We start from the raw sequence: 15,061 nt of genomic DNA on the forward strand, positions 1-15,061 counted from the left end.
AATATAGCTTTCCAAAAAAATGAAACACACATTAGATATAAACCATCCAAAACTTGAACGATTGAAAACTGTATTCAAAATTAAATGACCCAGAGTAGGTCTCTTTCTGAAAAGTTCCCTTCATATCGGCAAGAAGCCTGTACTACTGAAAACATAATTCAATGCCTCTCAATCAGAGAGAGAAAGAAAGAAAGGTTTGGAGGTGGAGGGAAGGATATATGAGAACAAAGAGAAAAAACAAATTAGAGTACATTCAAAGAAACAAGGAAGACCATCACAAAAAGGGGGAAAAAAATCTGACCATATAAACAAAACCAACACCACACTTCCACAAAATTCAACTAAATGTATAGGATAGAAAAAATAAAAATAAAAAACAGAAAAGTAGCCTTCAACAAACAATTAACAGGCTATTTTTTATACACTTAAAAATAAATGAAATGGACAAGAATGCCAAAACACCTTATCTACATATAGAAGCCACACACAATTTGGCCTTAAACTGTATTAACAGCTTTCTACATGCCAAAAGGAGAACAAGACATAAGCATGTGTCCAGACAACAGGTTGTAGTGAGAAGCAGGCATCCCATGGGTGGTGAGAACACCCAAAACTGTATAACTAATGCTACAACGGCAAATTCTGGAGTGTGTTATTTTGCTTTCTATAGATGTAACACAATTTAATTCTTCATTTTAAGTCAATGATATGACCCTGTAAAGCCTAAGGCTTGTGGGAACCATCAGGTAAGTGACCACTTCAAACTGTAAAGCACTGAGGTGACATGTGAATTACAGTCACTGCAGCTTAGGGAGAAGTGATATTTCAAAACATTTTAGTTTGTCTTTTTTTTTTTTTTTTTTTTTTTGGATAGGCAAGAAATAGATTTATTAGGATAGGATGCTTGTGAGAGATGCAAGCGGGCAGGCAAGGAGACTCTGCCCCAAGGATCCAGTGGGCTAGTTTTCCTTTTTTTTTTTTTTTTTTTTTTTTAAATTAAAATTTACACTGCTTCCTAACAGAGGGAAAAATTTGAAGACTTCAGAACAGCACCGTTCATGGGAAAAAAAATGCATTGTTTCTTGTTTCTCAGCAGTCAGCTCTCCTCATTCCTGAAAGGGTACCCCTCCTCCCCCGCCCGCTTGTGCTGCAGGAGTTGCTGGGTTACCCCAGATCAAAGTGGCCTTTTCAATTAGTTACTATAGGGTCACAAAGCTATTAATATATTAATTGTTTAAAGTAAAGAAGAAGAGGGAGAGAATAACAGATGACTATAAAAAGGGAATACCAGTCCAAGACTGGGATAACAAAGCAAATTACTCTGTCAGTTTTAATGACTGTAGGAGGATATCAGAACATAATTTACCATACATTACCCCCTTCATTTTTATAGAGCAAGATAATTATTTTTCTATGCACAGTTATGGCTAAAACCCTTACCAGAAATACAGAGAAGTAATAACTCTCTGAAAAATAACATCAATAGCATTCCAGCTGTTCCCAGTTTGTAAGTGTGGTGTCTGTGATAAAGAGGCCTCTTCTCTGTGTAGAGCTCTTAATACAGCTTACTTGTCAGAATGTTACTCCTTCAGTTTTTCCATAAAAACTGAAAAAAGATTCCTTCATCACTTTGGCCAATGGCTGTGCTTTTTATACTAAAAAGTCGCAGCCTTAGTTATTACTTGAACTTTCCTTTTTCAAAAACCACTACTTGACTAAAACAAGGCAGGAAAGAAAATATGAATGAAGAACAAAAGTAAACATGACAACATGAATTCTTTTCTAATAGCAATAATAACTGAGTGGTCCAGCTTATCAATTTAAACTGTTCTTTTAAAGAAATAGTGCCTAGGAAAATAGTAACAATTAATTCTTTCAGCTGGAAACTCAAATAGTTTCTCAGTCATCACTGTTATTAGGAATATAAAATAAAAAGATGTTAACAATGGTAGACTGCAATAGGCAGCACAGGTGTGCTCTTTTGCAGTCAGAGTAAAATCTATCCATTTACTCAGTCACAGTTTTTCATATTTTGTTTTGTTTTTAAAGTAACAGTTCGATAATCCTCATGGAATCACAAGATCTCAGGATATCTTGAAATCAGGATTTCTTCATGGAATTTCTAAAAAAAGAAGAAGTTTAATTTAACTCACCAGGGAGGGAAAGCATTTATAAACTTCCTGTCACCCTGAATGATACCAAAGTATATTACAGTGCTATACATGATACTTTATCATATTTATACTGTCAGGCCTTTTAGACTATTTCTTGAGAAAGGGAAAAATAAAAGACATAATTATCTCTAATATATAGTACATTCATCAGATGTTCTATCATTCCAAGGCAAAGAAGCTTAGATCTAGAAGGAATGCCCTGTATTACTAACAATGCAACCTTAAGCTATTTTTCAGAGTAACTGATTTGGGGTTAAAAAAAATAAAGTTACCGTCTTGTAAGAAAGCCACATTTTAAAAGATCAGAGTCTAAACGGTGTCATTACTTGAATCTGCTAAGAATAATACAATTTATTGATGCTTTTCAGCAAGAAAGAAGCTAAAATGGAGCTCCCGTCGTAGCTCAGTGGTTAACAACTAGTATCCATGAGGACATGGGTTTGAACGCTGGCTTCACTCAGTGGGTTAAGGATCCAGCACTGCTGTGAGCTATGGTGTAGGTGGCAGACGCAGCTTGGATCCCAAGTTGCTGTGGCTGTGGCTGTGGCTGGCAGCTTTAGCGCCAATTGGACCCCTAGCCTCCATATGCCTAGGGTGGAGCCCTAAAAAGACAAAAGAAAAAAAAAAAAAACAACAAAAAAAACCTAAAATGCAATACTTACATATCCAGTTAAAAGGAGCCAGTCAGGTTGTTCCCTTGGTTTTGCAATGAAACAAGCAAATCGATCTTTTCAATGTTCTGGTTGGTGTTCAGAGAGGATGTCAGCGGAGAATTCTCTGGCATTTGCTGAGAAAGAAGTGTTGTGACAGGTGGCTGGTTCTCATTTTGTGGTTGGCCTGGCTGACTTATGGCCATTAACTGATCTGGTAATGTAGCTGGTCCAGAAGTTAAAAGTGGATTGCAATCTGCAGAGACATTTCAAATAGAGAAACTGCCTGATTAGTTACTTTCTGTTAAGATTCATAAGATATTTATTAGTTGCTGGGAGAAATAATTAGTGTATTCATTCAGTACAGAGCTAAGAGCAGTAAGGGACCTGAAGCCTCCAAAAGGTTTTCATTGACTAGTACTGGAATTAATCCTAAGATTTCTCTCAGCAGTATACAAATACAATATTGTTTAGTTATCAGAGTTCTCATCGTGGCTCAGTGGAAACAAATCTGACTAGTATCCATGAAGAAGCAGGTTCGATCCCTGGCCCTTGCTCAGTGGGTTAAGGATCCAGCATTGAGGTGAGCTGTGTATAGGTCACAGATGTGGCTCAGATGTGGCACTGTTGTGGCTGTGGTGTAAGCCAGTGGCTACGCCTCCAATTTGACCCCTAGCCTGGGAACCTCCATATGTAGCAGGTATGGCCTTTACAAAAACAAAAACAAAAATGCTTAGGTATCATAAGTTCTATATAATTTTCTAGGTATATAAACATTGAAGATGGGTTTCTATCTCCTTGGAAACCATCTACTTCAATTGGCTGAGATATTTTCTGTCATTCTTACTTCATTTTCAAGTTTATAGCTTAAAATGGCAAACACATACATTTATATACATACATATATACATACACACATATTTATATACATACATGTATATATATAAACACACACATATAGACATTACATTAACCCTCCTAATATCTTTATCAAGTGTATAGTATAACCACCACTCTAGATGTGGAAAGTGAGGCTCATTTAAGTCAAATAACCTGTCTAAGGTCTTAGTCCATAAGTGGTATAGCTGGGACTTGAACTTAATTTGGTGTAAGTATAATCTATGTTTTGCTTCCTTCTAGTAGTAATAATAATGTGACCATTTCAACCAAAGACATTTAGGAAATAAGAAATTAGAAAGTGTTTCTTACTATTTTGAATGCCAAATAAGAACATTCCTGAAGTCTGCTGAGAAGAGCCAGGAGAATTCTGTAGCTGGTTCATTGTACCTCCTGTAGTGTTGTGAAATAAAGTAGCCTGTGGCTGAGGTGAAGATGTGGCTCCTTGGATTCCAGGTATGTTGTTCTGAGAGGAATAAAGAGGAGACTGTTGCATGTCTTGTTGGTTTATACTGTTCTGCAATGCAGACATGGATGCTGGAGAAAGGAAGAGAGTTACTTGCTGCTCTTGAGAACTGGGTGACCCTTGGACCAATTGAATCTGAGGAGAGCTATGGAACAAGGATGTCTGTGATGATTCGGACTGGGCAGGACCTGGGTTCTGAAGTGAGGAAACTGTGGGCTGATTCTGAAATTGCATGGGCTGTTGTTCTTGATTCATTTGGGCTATATTATTTTGTTGATGAAAAATTGACTGGTTCTGCTGCTCCTGATTAGCCATTGGATTTTGACTTGGGTTGAATATCATGTTTGGTGGTGGTTGCTTTTGAGATGCCATTGTAGCCATGGTATTCTGGTTGCTGAATAAAATGCTCTGCTGTTGCTGTTGCTGTTGCTGCTGTTGCTGCTGTTGTTGCTGCTGCTGCTGCTCCTGGGATGGAGAGTTACTCTGGATGGCAACCATTGAGTGCTGTGACTGGAAGATTGTTCCTTGTTGATTTTGAGGTATTGGGTTAGGAGGAAGGGAGCCCAGGGAAACCTGAGGCTGAAACAGACCTTGCTGGGAGGGTTGTGCCTGTTCTTGGGAAAGCATAGGGGTCTGGATGTGTGATATTGGAGCCTGCTGTTGGAAGGCAGCCTGTTGCTCAGTGTTTGATGTTGACTGAAGTGGAGAAATTGAATTCTGAGCTGCAAAAAATGAAATCTGTTCCTCTTGGGCAACTGTGTTAGTTTGAAGATTATTCATTGGACTCTGGGAAAGAAATATGTTTGCTGACTGCTGGTCTTGAGGAACAGAAGAGCCCTGTAGCACAGCCATGGTACTTTGAGAGTGAAACATTGGAGGCTGCATTTGTTCAGAGGAGGTTGTAGAAGTCTGACTGCGGACAATAGGATTTGGATTATGGAAAATAGAACCTTGAGTTTCCTGGGAAAGGTTCTGAGCATCAGCAATAGGATTCTGAGGATGAAAAAGTTGAGCCTGTGAATGAGAAGACTGCTGCAAAAAATTCCCTGATTGGAGTGACATCATCTCATTGCCTTGCTGGAATAAACCATTACCTTGCTGCTGAGTACCACTGTTCTGAACATTCATTATACTTTTGGTAGATGAAAAAAGGTTAACTTGAGGTTGACTGTCGCCACTATGTTGCATCTGGACCATAGTCTGAAAGACACTGTTCTGAATCTGTTTTGCTTGTGCTCCAGTTTCTTCTCCATCTCCTGAACTTGATGTCTGAAACATGGTAGTGCCAGGGGTTGCAACCTGCTGTGTGGTAGTTGTAGCAGTTTCATTTCCAGAAACTGCAGGAGGAGAAGAAAACAATTCACATTGCATTTGCATGTCCTCATTGGTAGATAATGCACTCATCATGTGGGAAGTCTGCTGGTAAACTGGGGACTGCTGAAGGTTTCCATTTGCTGAGCCAGTTGAAGGAAATAGCTCTGACTGAATCTGGGCAGCTGCCTGGCAGATACTCTGTTGCATCTCCATCACCATTGCAGCTGATGATTCCATCACTTGCTGTTGCTGTTGTTGCTGCTGTTGATTAGATAACGCATTTTCAGTCTGTGGGTGAACACTTTCAGCTCTTCCAGCTATTAAATTATCTGGTCTGGTATGGACTGCTGGCTCTGTTGAGGAAAACATTCCAGGGCTTACGCTATTTTGAATTTGACTGACTTGTTGAAAAATGTCTGCACTAAGCTGTTCTTGAACATTCTCATTACTATCTGGAGCAGAAAATAAAACTGAAGATAACTGTTGTTGTGCCTCTAAAACCTGTTGGACCAAGTCAACATTTCCATTGCTGCCACTGGCAGTACTGCCTGTAAAACTTCCTGCCTGCAACTGTTGAATCGTATTCTGTAGCTGACTCACACTATTTGGTGACGGGAAAATATTTGATGAAATTTGCTGCTGTAAAGTCTGTGCTTGTTCTTGTAGTGGTGACTGCTGCTGTTGCTGTGATGCCTCAGCCAGGTGTGTCAAATTAACCACTGAACCATCTGACTGCAATACCTCTCTAGACGGAGTTTCTCTTGTCTGAAACTGTGTAGCCTGCTGCAGTAGTGCATCACCAGTGGGCAGCTGACTAGAAGCAGAAACTGCTGGAAAGGTACCGGGCTGTGAAATATCCTGTGTTTGGATAGTCGTCAGGGTCTCTGGGTTGTATGTCTTGGGCTGAATCTGTTGCTGCTTTTCATTTTCAGAAGGCAAGTGAGAAGATGATGATGATGAAAAAGATCCATTTCCTGCTATGTTAGAGATATTGTCTAATGTTTGTTGAGTTGATCCAACTGTTTTTGCAGCCTAAAAAATAAAAATGACCAAATAACATGTATATATAAATATTAAATGAGCTCACCTGATACTTGAAAAATTATTATTACTATTAAAACATAATACAGGACCAATTTTGCACTCTGTATTATTATTTGGAAAATTGGTATAAGACTATGATTCACAGTGATAACATGATGTTTTACTACAATCCTGATTTTAAAGTATTAGAAGCAGAGATAGTCAAACAAGGAAGGGAAAATAAATACATAAATAAATAGGAAGGGAAGAATAATTAGCTACTGATATGCTCAGGACAGTAAAACTATTAATTCTATGGTTTATGAATAATAGCAAATTTTAAAATATCTCCATTTATAGATCACTGGTAACATTATGGGGGTGGGTGGCAAGGGAAAAAGGGGAAAGGAGTTACAGGAAAGGTCTGGAGGAGAAAAGGAAATTAAATGTTTCTAATTCTGAAAATGCTAAACTAGTACTTTCATTAATATCGCACATCGCAAAGGTCTAGCTAACATATTAATTCCTCCCTTGGCAAAAATGTATATTGGAAGTTGCTTTGCTGGCTATTTTATTTGAGTATAAAATCATTCACTCTGCAGACGCAGGTTCAGTCCCTGGCCTCGTTCAGTGGGATAAGGATCCGGTGTTGCCATGAGCTATGGTGTAGATCGCAGATGTGGCCCAGAACCTGTAGTGCTGTGGCTATGGCATAGGCCAGCAGCTCCAGCTCCAATTCGACACCTCAGCCTGGGAACTTCCATATGCTGCAGATGTGGCACTAAAAAGAAAAAAGAAATGAAAAAGAAATCAATCATTCTGCAAAGCAAACGTCATCATCAAGTGCATCTGAAGAAACAAATAGGAAAAGTAAAAAGTATAAAGATGGAGAAAGAAATCAAACTACTCAAAATACAGCACTTTTTATATTTGAGGTTGTGAAGCACTAATCAATATAGCTCACCTTAAAAATAGGGGAAGATCTTTTCTCTGCTGTTACTTCCATTGGAGTAACATCTTCACTCTTAATCATACTGCTTGATATGAGTGGAGTGATCAGAGCATTAGGAAGCATCACCTTATCTAAGTTACATCCAGTAGTTTTCATTGCTGCACACACACACACACAAAAAAAAAAAAAAAAAAGAAAGAAAAGTTTAAAACCACTGAAATTAACTCCTTCATGCTAATATGTGCTGTCACATTATTCATGGATTTAAATCTTTTTTGATGCTATGATGGCAGCATGAGATAAAAACTGGTGAATCAAAATGTGCTCTCCCTCTTTATATTTTCTACTTTTTCTTTGTACAGCCACATCTGTGGCAATTGGAAGTTCCCAGGCTAGGGGTGGAATGAGAGCTACAGCTGCAGCTACAGGCCTACACCACAGCCATGGCAACACTGGATCCAAGCCACATCCGCAATCTATGCCAGATCCTTAGCCCACTGAGCAGGGCCAGAGATTGCAGCTGCATCCTCACAGACACTATGCTGGGTTCTTAACCTGCTGACCCACAATGGGAACGCCCCTCCCTCTTTTTTTAAGTAGCAGTGGCTTGAGGACTCCTGGTGAGAGCCTGCGACTATGAGTCAAAAATCAAGACGTTTGAGCATTTTAATTATCAAGTGATATGCATCAGGACCCTTTCAAGGTGCCCTGAATTACAGTGCTTAACATGGCCATGATGTACTATAGAATACAGCTTAGAAATCTTTTAACTACTCTGAACTTTGGTTTATTAATCTGTAAAATGAGACTGAACTATATTATCTCTGACTCCTTCAAGCTCCTAAACCCTTTCACATGGCTGCAAAGAAAAATATATGCTTGCAACTACTTTTTTTTACAATTATCCAATTAACCACTCCTTACAAAGTCTCCTGAGAGACTGTACATCGATACTTTATCCCTGGGTTCTAAATCTTCATCACATAGTCTTTGACTGATTTATGTAAAATTTTCACTCGTATTTTCCTGTGTGTATATATGTACATATATATGTGTGTGTGTGTGTATATATATATATATATAGAGAGAGAGAGAGAGAGAGAGAGCGCTTTCTATAAATATTCCCAAGAAGCTGTTTACACTATACACTTAATCTTTTCATTTAATTTCTCTTACTTTTATGTTAAGGATATACACACAGCTGGGTAAAACTGAACATGAATCCACACTTTAGCAGTAGCCTTAATATCTAAAGTAACTATGCAGTTATCCTCCTTACTCTCTACCTGCCCTTGCAAACCCTCTCCAGGGAATGAGAGAGTCATTTATGTTGCTCAGTCCTCATCATTAAAGTATACCTAATTAAATCTCTCAGATGGCACCTGAGTGTTATACTAAAACTTCGATTTCAAAGAATCACAAAAATACGTCATTTGTCAAGGGAAATTTCTAGTTGAAAGCTATTGTTTTTTAAAATTGATTGGTAATCTCCAATTAAATGATACTGTATTTAAAAATGACAAATGAAAAATCTGAACTGATAAGGTAGTTTAACATTCAACTTAATTTTATATCTTCATAAAATTATATGATTTTAGTTCATAAAATTGTCAAAATAAGAAGGTATGAATTGAGGAAAAGAATAATATGTATATGTGTGTTTCTTACCCAGTTCTTAGGCTTATAAGATTTTGATCAAATGAGTAAATCATTTTATTACCAAAATTAAACACAGCGCTAAAAACCTTTTAACCTTCAGTTTGTCATCTTGTATGAGAAATTTCACACTGGATCAGATTAGTGTCCTTCCAGCCTGATAATCTATGAAAGGAGCATCAAAGAATTTTTGGAGAAAGAGCATGAATGCATCAAAGTTGGTAAAGGATAAACCACAAATGTCCTTTACTTTCTTTAATAAATGATTAACTATGGTTCACCTAATAAATATTATTATTGCTTAGATGTTACCTTACGCACTAAAGCTTGGTCTATTCTTTTAAAATCCTAGCTAAGTTGACTTCTGGGGTATTATTTAACCTCTCTGGAACTTTGATGTCCTGATCTGTGAAATGAGAATCACAAATTACCTACCAGTTTGGCAGAGTAAATGAGATAATGCTGGTAAAGAGTATGGTATGCTGCCTCATATTTAATATATGTTCAATAAACATTAGCTACAGTTATCCACAGCACAGATTTGTAAACTGTCCTGTAGCTATTAAATCAGATGATCTTGCAGTTTACTTACTAGTGCATAATTCTCATTAATCTATTATGGAAGTATTCATGGTCAGAAATTATAATGGCAAGCTATACTGAACGTGTTATATATATGAATGCTGAATTTTACTACTGACAATTGGGAAAAAACCTACTGCATCTGATAAAATGTATTAAGTATTTTATGCCCCTTAAAAATGTAAATATTTAAAAATTTAAAATTTAATCATTAATTTCATGGCAGAAAAAATAAAAGTAAAAGCTAGAATTACAGGAATAAATCAATGGCCATACATAATGGCAAAAAGGATCCTAATGGAGTATTACAGTTGTACTATAAATCTACTAAGAAAAGAATACTCTACCTATGATGAGACCCTGAGGATACCTTTACTATTTAGAAATAATGATGTCAGAAAAATGAATGATAATGAAAAAACCTAAAACAATTTTTTTTTTTTTTTTTTTTTTTTTGCTTTTTAGGGCCGCAACCACAGCATATGGATGGTTCCTACGCTAGGAGAGTCAAATTGGAGCTGCAGCTGCCGGCCTACACCACAGGCATAGGATTCGAGCCGCACTGCAACTTTGACACCACGGCTCACAGCAATGCTGGATCCTTAACCCACTGAGCAAGACCAGGGATGGAACCTGCATCCTCATGGATACTAGTCAGATTCCTTAACCACTGAGCCACGACAGGAACTCCTAAAACAACTTTTTTCAATGCCAGTCATTCCTATTTTGGTCTCTTTAGCCTCAATGTCAACTACTACTCTTATTGGCAGCAAGAAGTTTTATAGACTATTTTACATACATTATTGTACTTTATAAATTTTTAAAAGATTTTTAATATTAAGGAATGAAAAACAAAATTAAAAAACTCTTCCTCTCCAACATATGTTAAAAAGAAAGTTAGGGAGTTCCCATCGTGGCTCAGTGGTTAAAAATCCAACTAGGAACCATAAGGTTATAGATTTGATCCCTGGCCTCACTCAGTGAGTTAAGGATGTAGCGTTGCCATGAGCTGTGGTGTAGGTCATAGACGTGGCTTGCATCCCACGTTGCTGTGGCTGTGGTGTTGGCAGGCGGCTACAGATCCGATTAGACCCCTAGCCTGGGAACCTCCATATGCCTCAGGCGTGGCCCTAGAAAAGACGGGGAAAAAAAAAAGTTATTTATGTGGTGAATGAAGGGAAATATCAAGTTGGGAAGCAAGTCTCTGCATTCAGTAAAGTTGAATAAGTATTTATTTTATAATATGAAAGATATTCTGCTCATGTTTCAAGTACACAAGAGAAAATAAAATAGCAAGGTTTGCTAGAGAAAGTACATAGCATCACTAATTTACAGTTGTTGAGAAGAATCAACTTGGTACCTTTCATGGCCTCTTCAAAAGAGCAAGGTCTTGCCGGACTAGATATTTCCTTCTTCACATTTATATTCAAAGCAGCAGCTGCTGCTATTAAAACAAACACAAAATTAATGTATTTATTTAAACTTATCCTAACAAAATGTGTATCTTAATTATTTAATTAGACTATTTTCCCACAAAGCATTATTAAATTATTTGTTTAGCAGAAATTCTAGGTTAAGATGAGTTTTTATAAATACCAGTCTACACTGTAAAATACACCAATCTCTGGGTAGGGAGAAGCATAATGCTCCTTTAAAAAAAAAAACAAAAAAAAAACAAAAACAAAATAAAAGCAACTGCAACTTTAAAACATTTTTTCTTCTAACATTAAAAAATTTTTCTTCTGACAGTACACACAATGATGATATTAGATGAGTAGAAGATTGATATGAGATTTTTTTCAATTTACCAAATAACTGTAGCTCACTAGCATGAAAAAAATTTAACTATTCACCTACAAAAATGATTCAGAAATAGTCAAAGAGCTAAATTTTAAAAATGTGATAAAAATACAAAATTTGGAATTCCTGTGGTGGCGCAGTGGTTAACGAATCTGACTAGGAACCACGAAGTTGCCGGTTCAATCCCTGGCCTTGCTCCGTGGGTTAAGGATCCGGCGTTGCCATGAGCTGTGATGTAGGTCACAGATGCGGCTCGGATCCCTAGTTGCTGTGGCTGTGGTAAAGGCCAGCGACTATAGCTCCGATTAGACCCCTAGCCTGGTAACCTCCATATGCCGCAGGAGTGGCTCTAGAAAAGGCAAAAAGACCAAAACAAACAAAAAAACCCAAAAAACCCCCCAAATCTATAACATTATGATTACTCTTTTTTTTCCCTTTTTCTTTTTGGCCACACTGGTGGCATGTGGAAATTCCCAGGCCAGTGACTGAACCCTTGCCACAGTAGTGAGTAGTGATAACACTGGATCCTTAACCTGCTGAGCCACATGGGAACCCCAGTCATGATTTAAAAAAAGAAAAAGGGAGTAAATAACATTAAGTGATAGAAAGAATCATCAAGATTAATCATAACTCTCTCTTAGTTACTATTTCCATCTTTTGTTGCCAGGGCTTTCTTTCCTTGCCACCATTTTCACTCTGTACCTCAATGAAGCCTGAATTATTTGGCAATAATATACCAATAAACTTAGGATATATGGAAGAACTGCTAATTCTAAAGCATGCCTGAAATAGGAATGGAGTAAACCAATGGTAAGCATGGCTGAAACCAAGCCTGGGGTCAATAAAACATCTGAAGAATTTCCACATCCAAAATGTTCTCCCTACTTCTGCCAGGAGAAGGCTTCTCTTCTTTAGGTAACTATATGAATGTAGGCAAAACATTTACTAGATACTTCTTACTCAGAGATCTTTTTAATTTTTTAAGCAATTTCTCTGGTTTCTAAAGCACATGTTTTACCTAAATGCTTAAAATTACATTTAAAATATTTATTTACCAGAAGTCTTTGATATTTTTGATTACACAAATTAGAAAATGTTACTGGCACATAAACTCTATTTATAATATTATCACCTATCACTCCAAGTTCATCCCTCATTTCTCCCAAAATGCATCCTATAAACTAGCCAGACTAAAAACTATTAGCAGTTTCCCAAAGTTGTTACTTTCATCTTTCAGCACATAAGAGGTACTCAATGAATGATAATTCTCACTAAGGAAAAACCTACATATTAACTCTGGAGAGCCTAACTTCAAAGCATTTCTTTCATTATCAGAGCATAAGGCAGAAATTACTTTCTCTCTCTCTCTCTCTTTTTTGCTTTTTAGGGCCACACCCAAGGCATATGGAAGTTCTCAGGCTAGGGGTCTAATTGGACCTATAGCTGCCGGCCTACACCACAGCCATGGCAACATCAGATCTGAGCTGTGTCTGCAACCTACACCACAGCTCATGGCAACGCCGAATCCTTAACCCTGAGTGAGGCCAGGGATTGAACCCGCAACCTCATGGTTCCTAGTTGGATTCATTTCTGCTGCACCATGACGGGAACTACCAGAAATTATTCTCTTAACATAATAGTACAAGCAGTGTTTGGTGACTATCTTCATAGGAAATAATGCCATCTCCAAAAAATATTAGTATCAATTCACCTTAGCACACAACTTTTCTTTTAAGTTGGCTGGTCTTCTTCATATTCATCCAAAGAACTAGAAGTTAATATTTTTTTTCGGTTCAGAACTTTTTATTTTGACATACCTGGGTCTGGAGTGTAAGTGAATGGCTGAACATCATGAGATCTTCCAGCATTGGTCACTACATATATTCCCACTGATACTGGCAAAGTTATATGTTGGTCATGATATGGGGGAACCTTCACAATAAGATGATTCTAAGTGAAAGAAAATTATGAGTTAGAAAAAAAGCAACATTTAAAAATTTGAAATACTAAAATTTAGTACATTTCTTGTTAGCTGTAAAGTTTAAAAAGTCTGACCGGGGGAATATGCGTTATTTAAAAGCTCAAATTCATGTACATTAATACACTAATCTTAAAACTGCTTTTAAGTCAAAATACCAATGTTTTACAATGGCTTACAAGGTTGGTGTTCTGTCAACTTTAACTCATTTCCATTCTCCCGAAGCTTGTTACTGACCTTCCAGACATACTAGAAGGTCAGTAAGACTTTTACAGTAATGTTTCACACTGATACATTAAATTCACTTTTTTGGGGTTTTTTATTTGTTTTGTTTTTTGCTTTTTAGGGCCACACCCGTGGCATATGGAAGTTCCCAGGCTAGTGGCTGAACTGGAGTTAAAGGTGCTGGTCTACACCACAGCCATAACAACACAGGATCCAAGCCACGTCTATGAGCTACACCACAGCTCATGGCAATGCCAGAACCTTGATGCACTGAGAGAGGCCAGGGATCGAACCTGCATCCTCATAGATACTAGTCGGATTCATTTCCACTGAGCCACAATGGGAACTCCTGTTTATTTCAAAAATAGCACTTATCACCACCTGAAATTACTGTGATTATCTGCTTGTTTTTTGTTCCTTTCTAACCATAAGAATGTAAGCTCCATGAGGACCCAGGATGTTCTGTTCTTCGTTCTATCTCCAATGTTAAGCACCTCACACAAAACACATGCAAATATATTTGTTGGAAAAAAAATGAATAAATTTTCAGGAAAAAAGTGTGGTCATTAAGCACAATGTCAGTTACCATATGTTTTGTACAACCTTAACAGTGATATGTACTTTGCAACATAGTTCACTGTTTCCAATCATTTTAATTCTCATTCAAAGTCAACAGGGTTCACTTACACTACTGGTGGGAATATAAACTGGTGTAACCACTATGGGAAACAATATGGAGGGTCCTTAAAAAACTAAAAATAGAACTACCATATGATCCAACAATCCCACTCCTAGGAATATATCCAGACAGAACAATAATTTAAAAAGATACAGGCATCCCTATGTTCACAGCAGTACTATTCACAAGAGTCAAGACATGGAAATAACCGAAATGTCCAATGACAGATGAAAGGGTGAAGAAGATGTACATACACACAACAGAATACTACTCAGCCATAAAAAGAGTAAAATAATGCCATTCGCAGAAACACAGATATAACTAGAGATTCTCATACTAAGTGAAGTAAGTCAGAAAGAGAAAGACAAATACCATATGATATCACTTATATCTGGAATCTAATATATTACACAAATGAACCTATCTACAGAAAAGAAACTCATGGACATGGAGAACAGACCTGTGGTTGCCAGGGGGGAGGAGTGGGATGGACTGGGAGTCTAAGATACAAACTATTGCATTTAGAGTGGATAAGCAATGAGATCCTGCTGTATAGCACTGGGAACTATATTCAATCACTTGTGATGGAACATGATGAAAGATAAGAGAGAGAATGTGTATATATATAGATAACTGGGTCACTTTGCTGTGCAACAGAAACTGAC

The 15,061-nt window shown here is 37.4% G+C and overlaps 1 protein-coding gene across 15 annotated transcripts in view; it reads right to left on the reverse strand.

Annotated features, from left to right (window-relative positions):
- NFAT5 (nuclear factor of activated T-cells 5) overlaps window positions 969–15,061 on the reverse strand; it is a 121,441-nt gene continuing 107,348 nt past the window's right edge. For 12 of the 15 annotated variants that reach the window (XM_003355770.4, XM_003355771.4, XM_005655768.3 and 9 more), the window contains 6 exons: window positions 13,332–13,464; window positions 11,075–11,158; window positions 7,489–7,634; window positions 4,034–6,533; window positions 2,837–3,080; window positions 969–2,122 (listed from right to left, as the gene is read on the reverse strand). In XM_003355770.4, coding sequence (XP_003355818.1) covers window positions 2,845–3,080; window positions 4,034–6,533; window positions 7,489–7,634; window positions 11,075–11,158; window positions 13,332–13,464 — 3,099 coding nt within the window. In that variant the 3' untranslated portion in view covers window positions 969–2,122; window positions 2,837–2,844. The remainder of the gene's footprint in view (window positions 2,123–2,836; window positions 3,081–4,033; window positions 6,534–7,488; window positions 7,635–11,074; window positions 11,159–13,331; window positions 13,465–15,061) is intronic. The other 3 variants (XM_013988503.2, XM_013988501.2, XM_013988506.2) reach the window with 2 other exon arrangements.

This window comes from Sus scrofa, chromosome 6 (assembly GCF_000003025.6).
Source record: "Sus scrofa isolate TJ Tabasco breed Duroc chromosome 6, Sscrofa11.1, whole genome shotgun sequence".
Lineage (NCBI taxonomy): Eukaryota > Metazoa > Chordata > Mammalia > Artiodactyla > Suidae > Sus > Sus scrofa.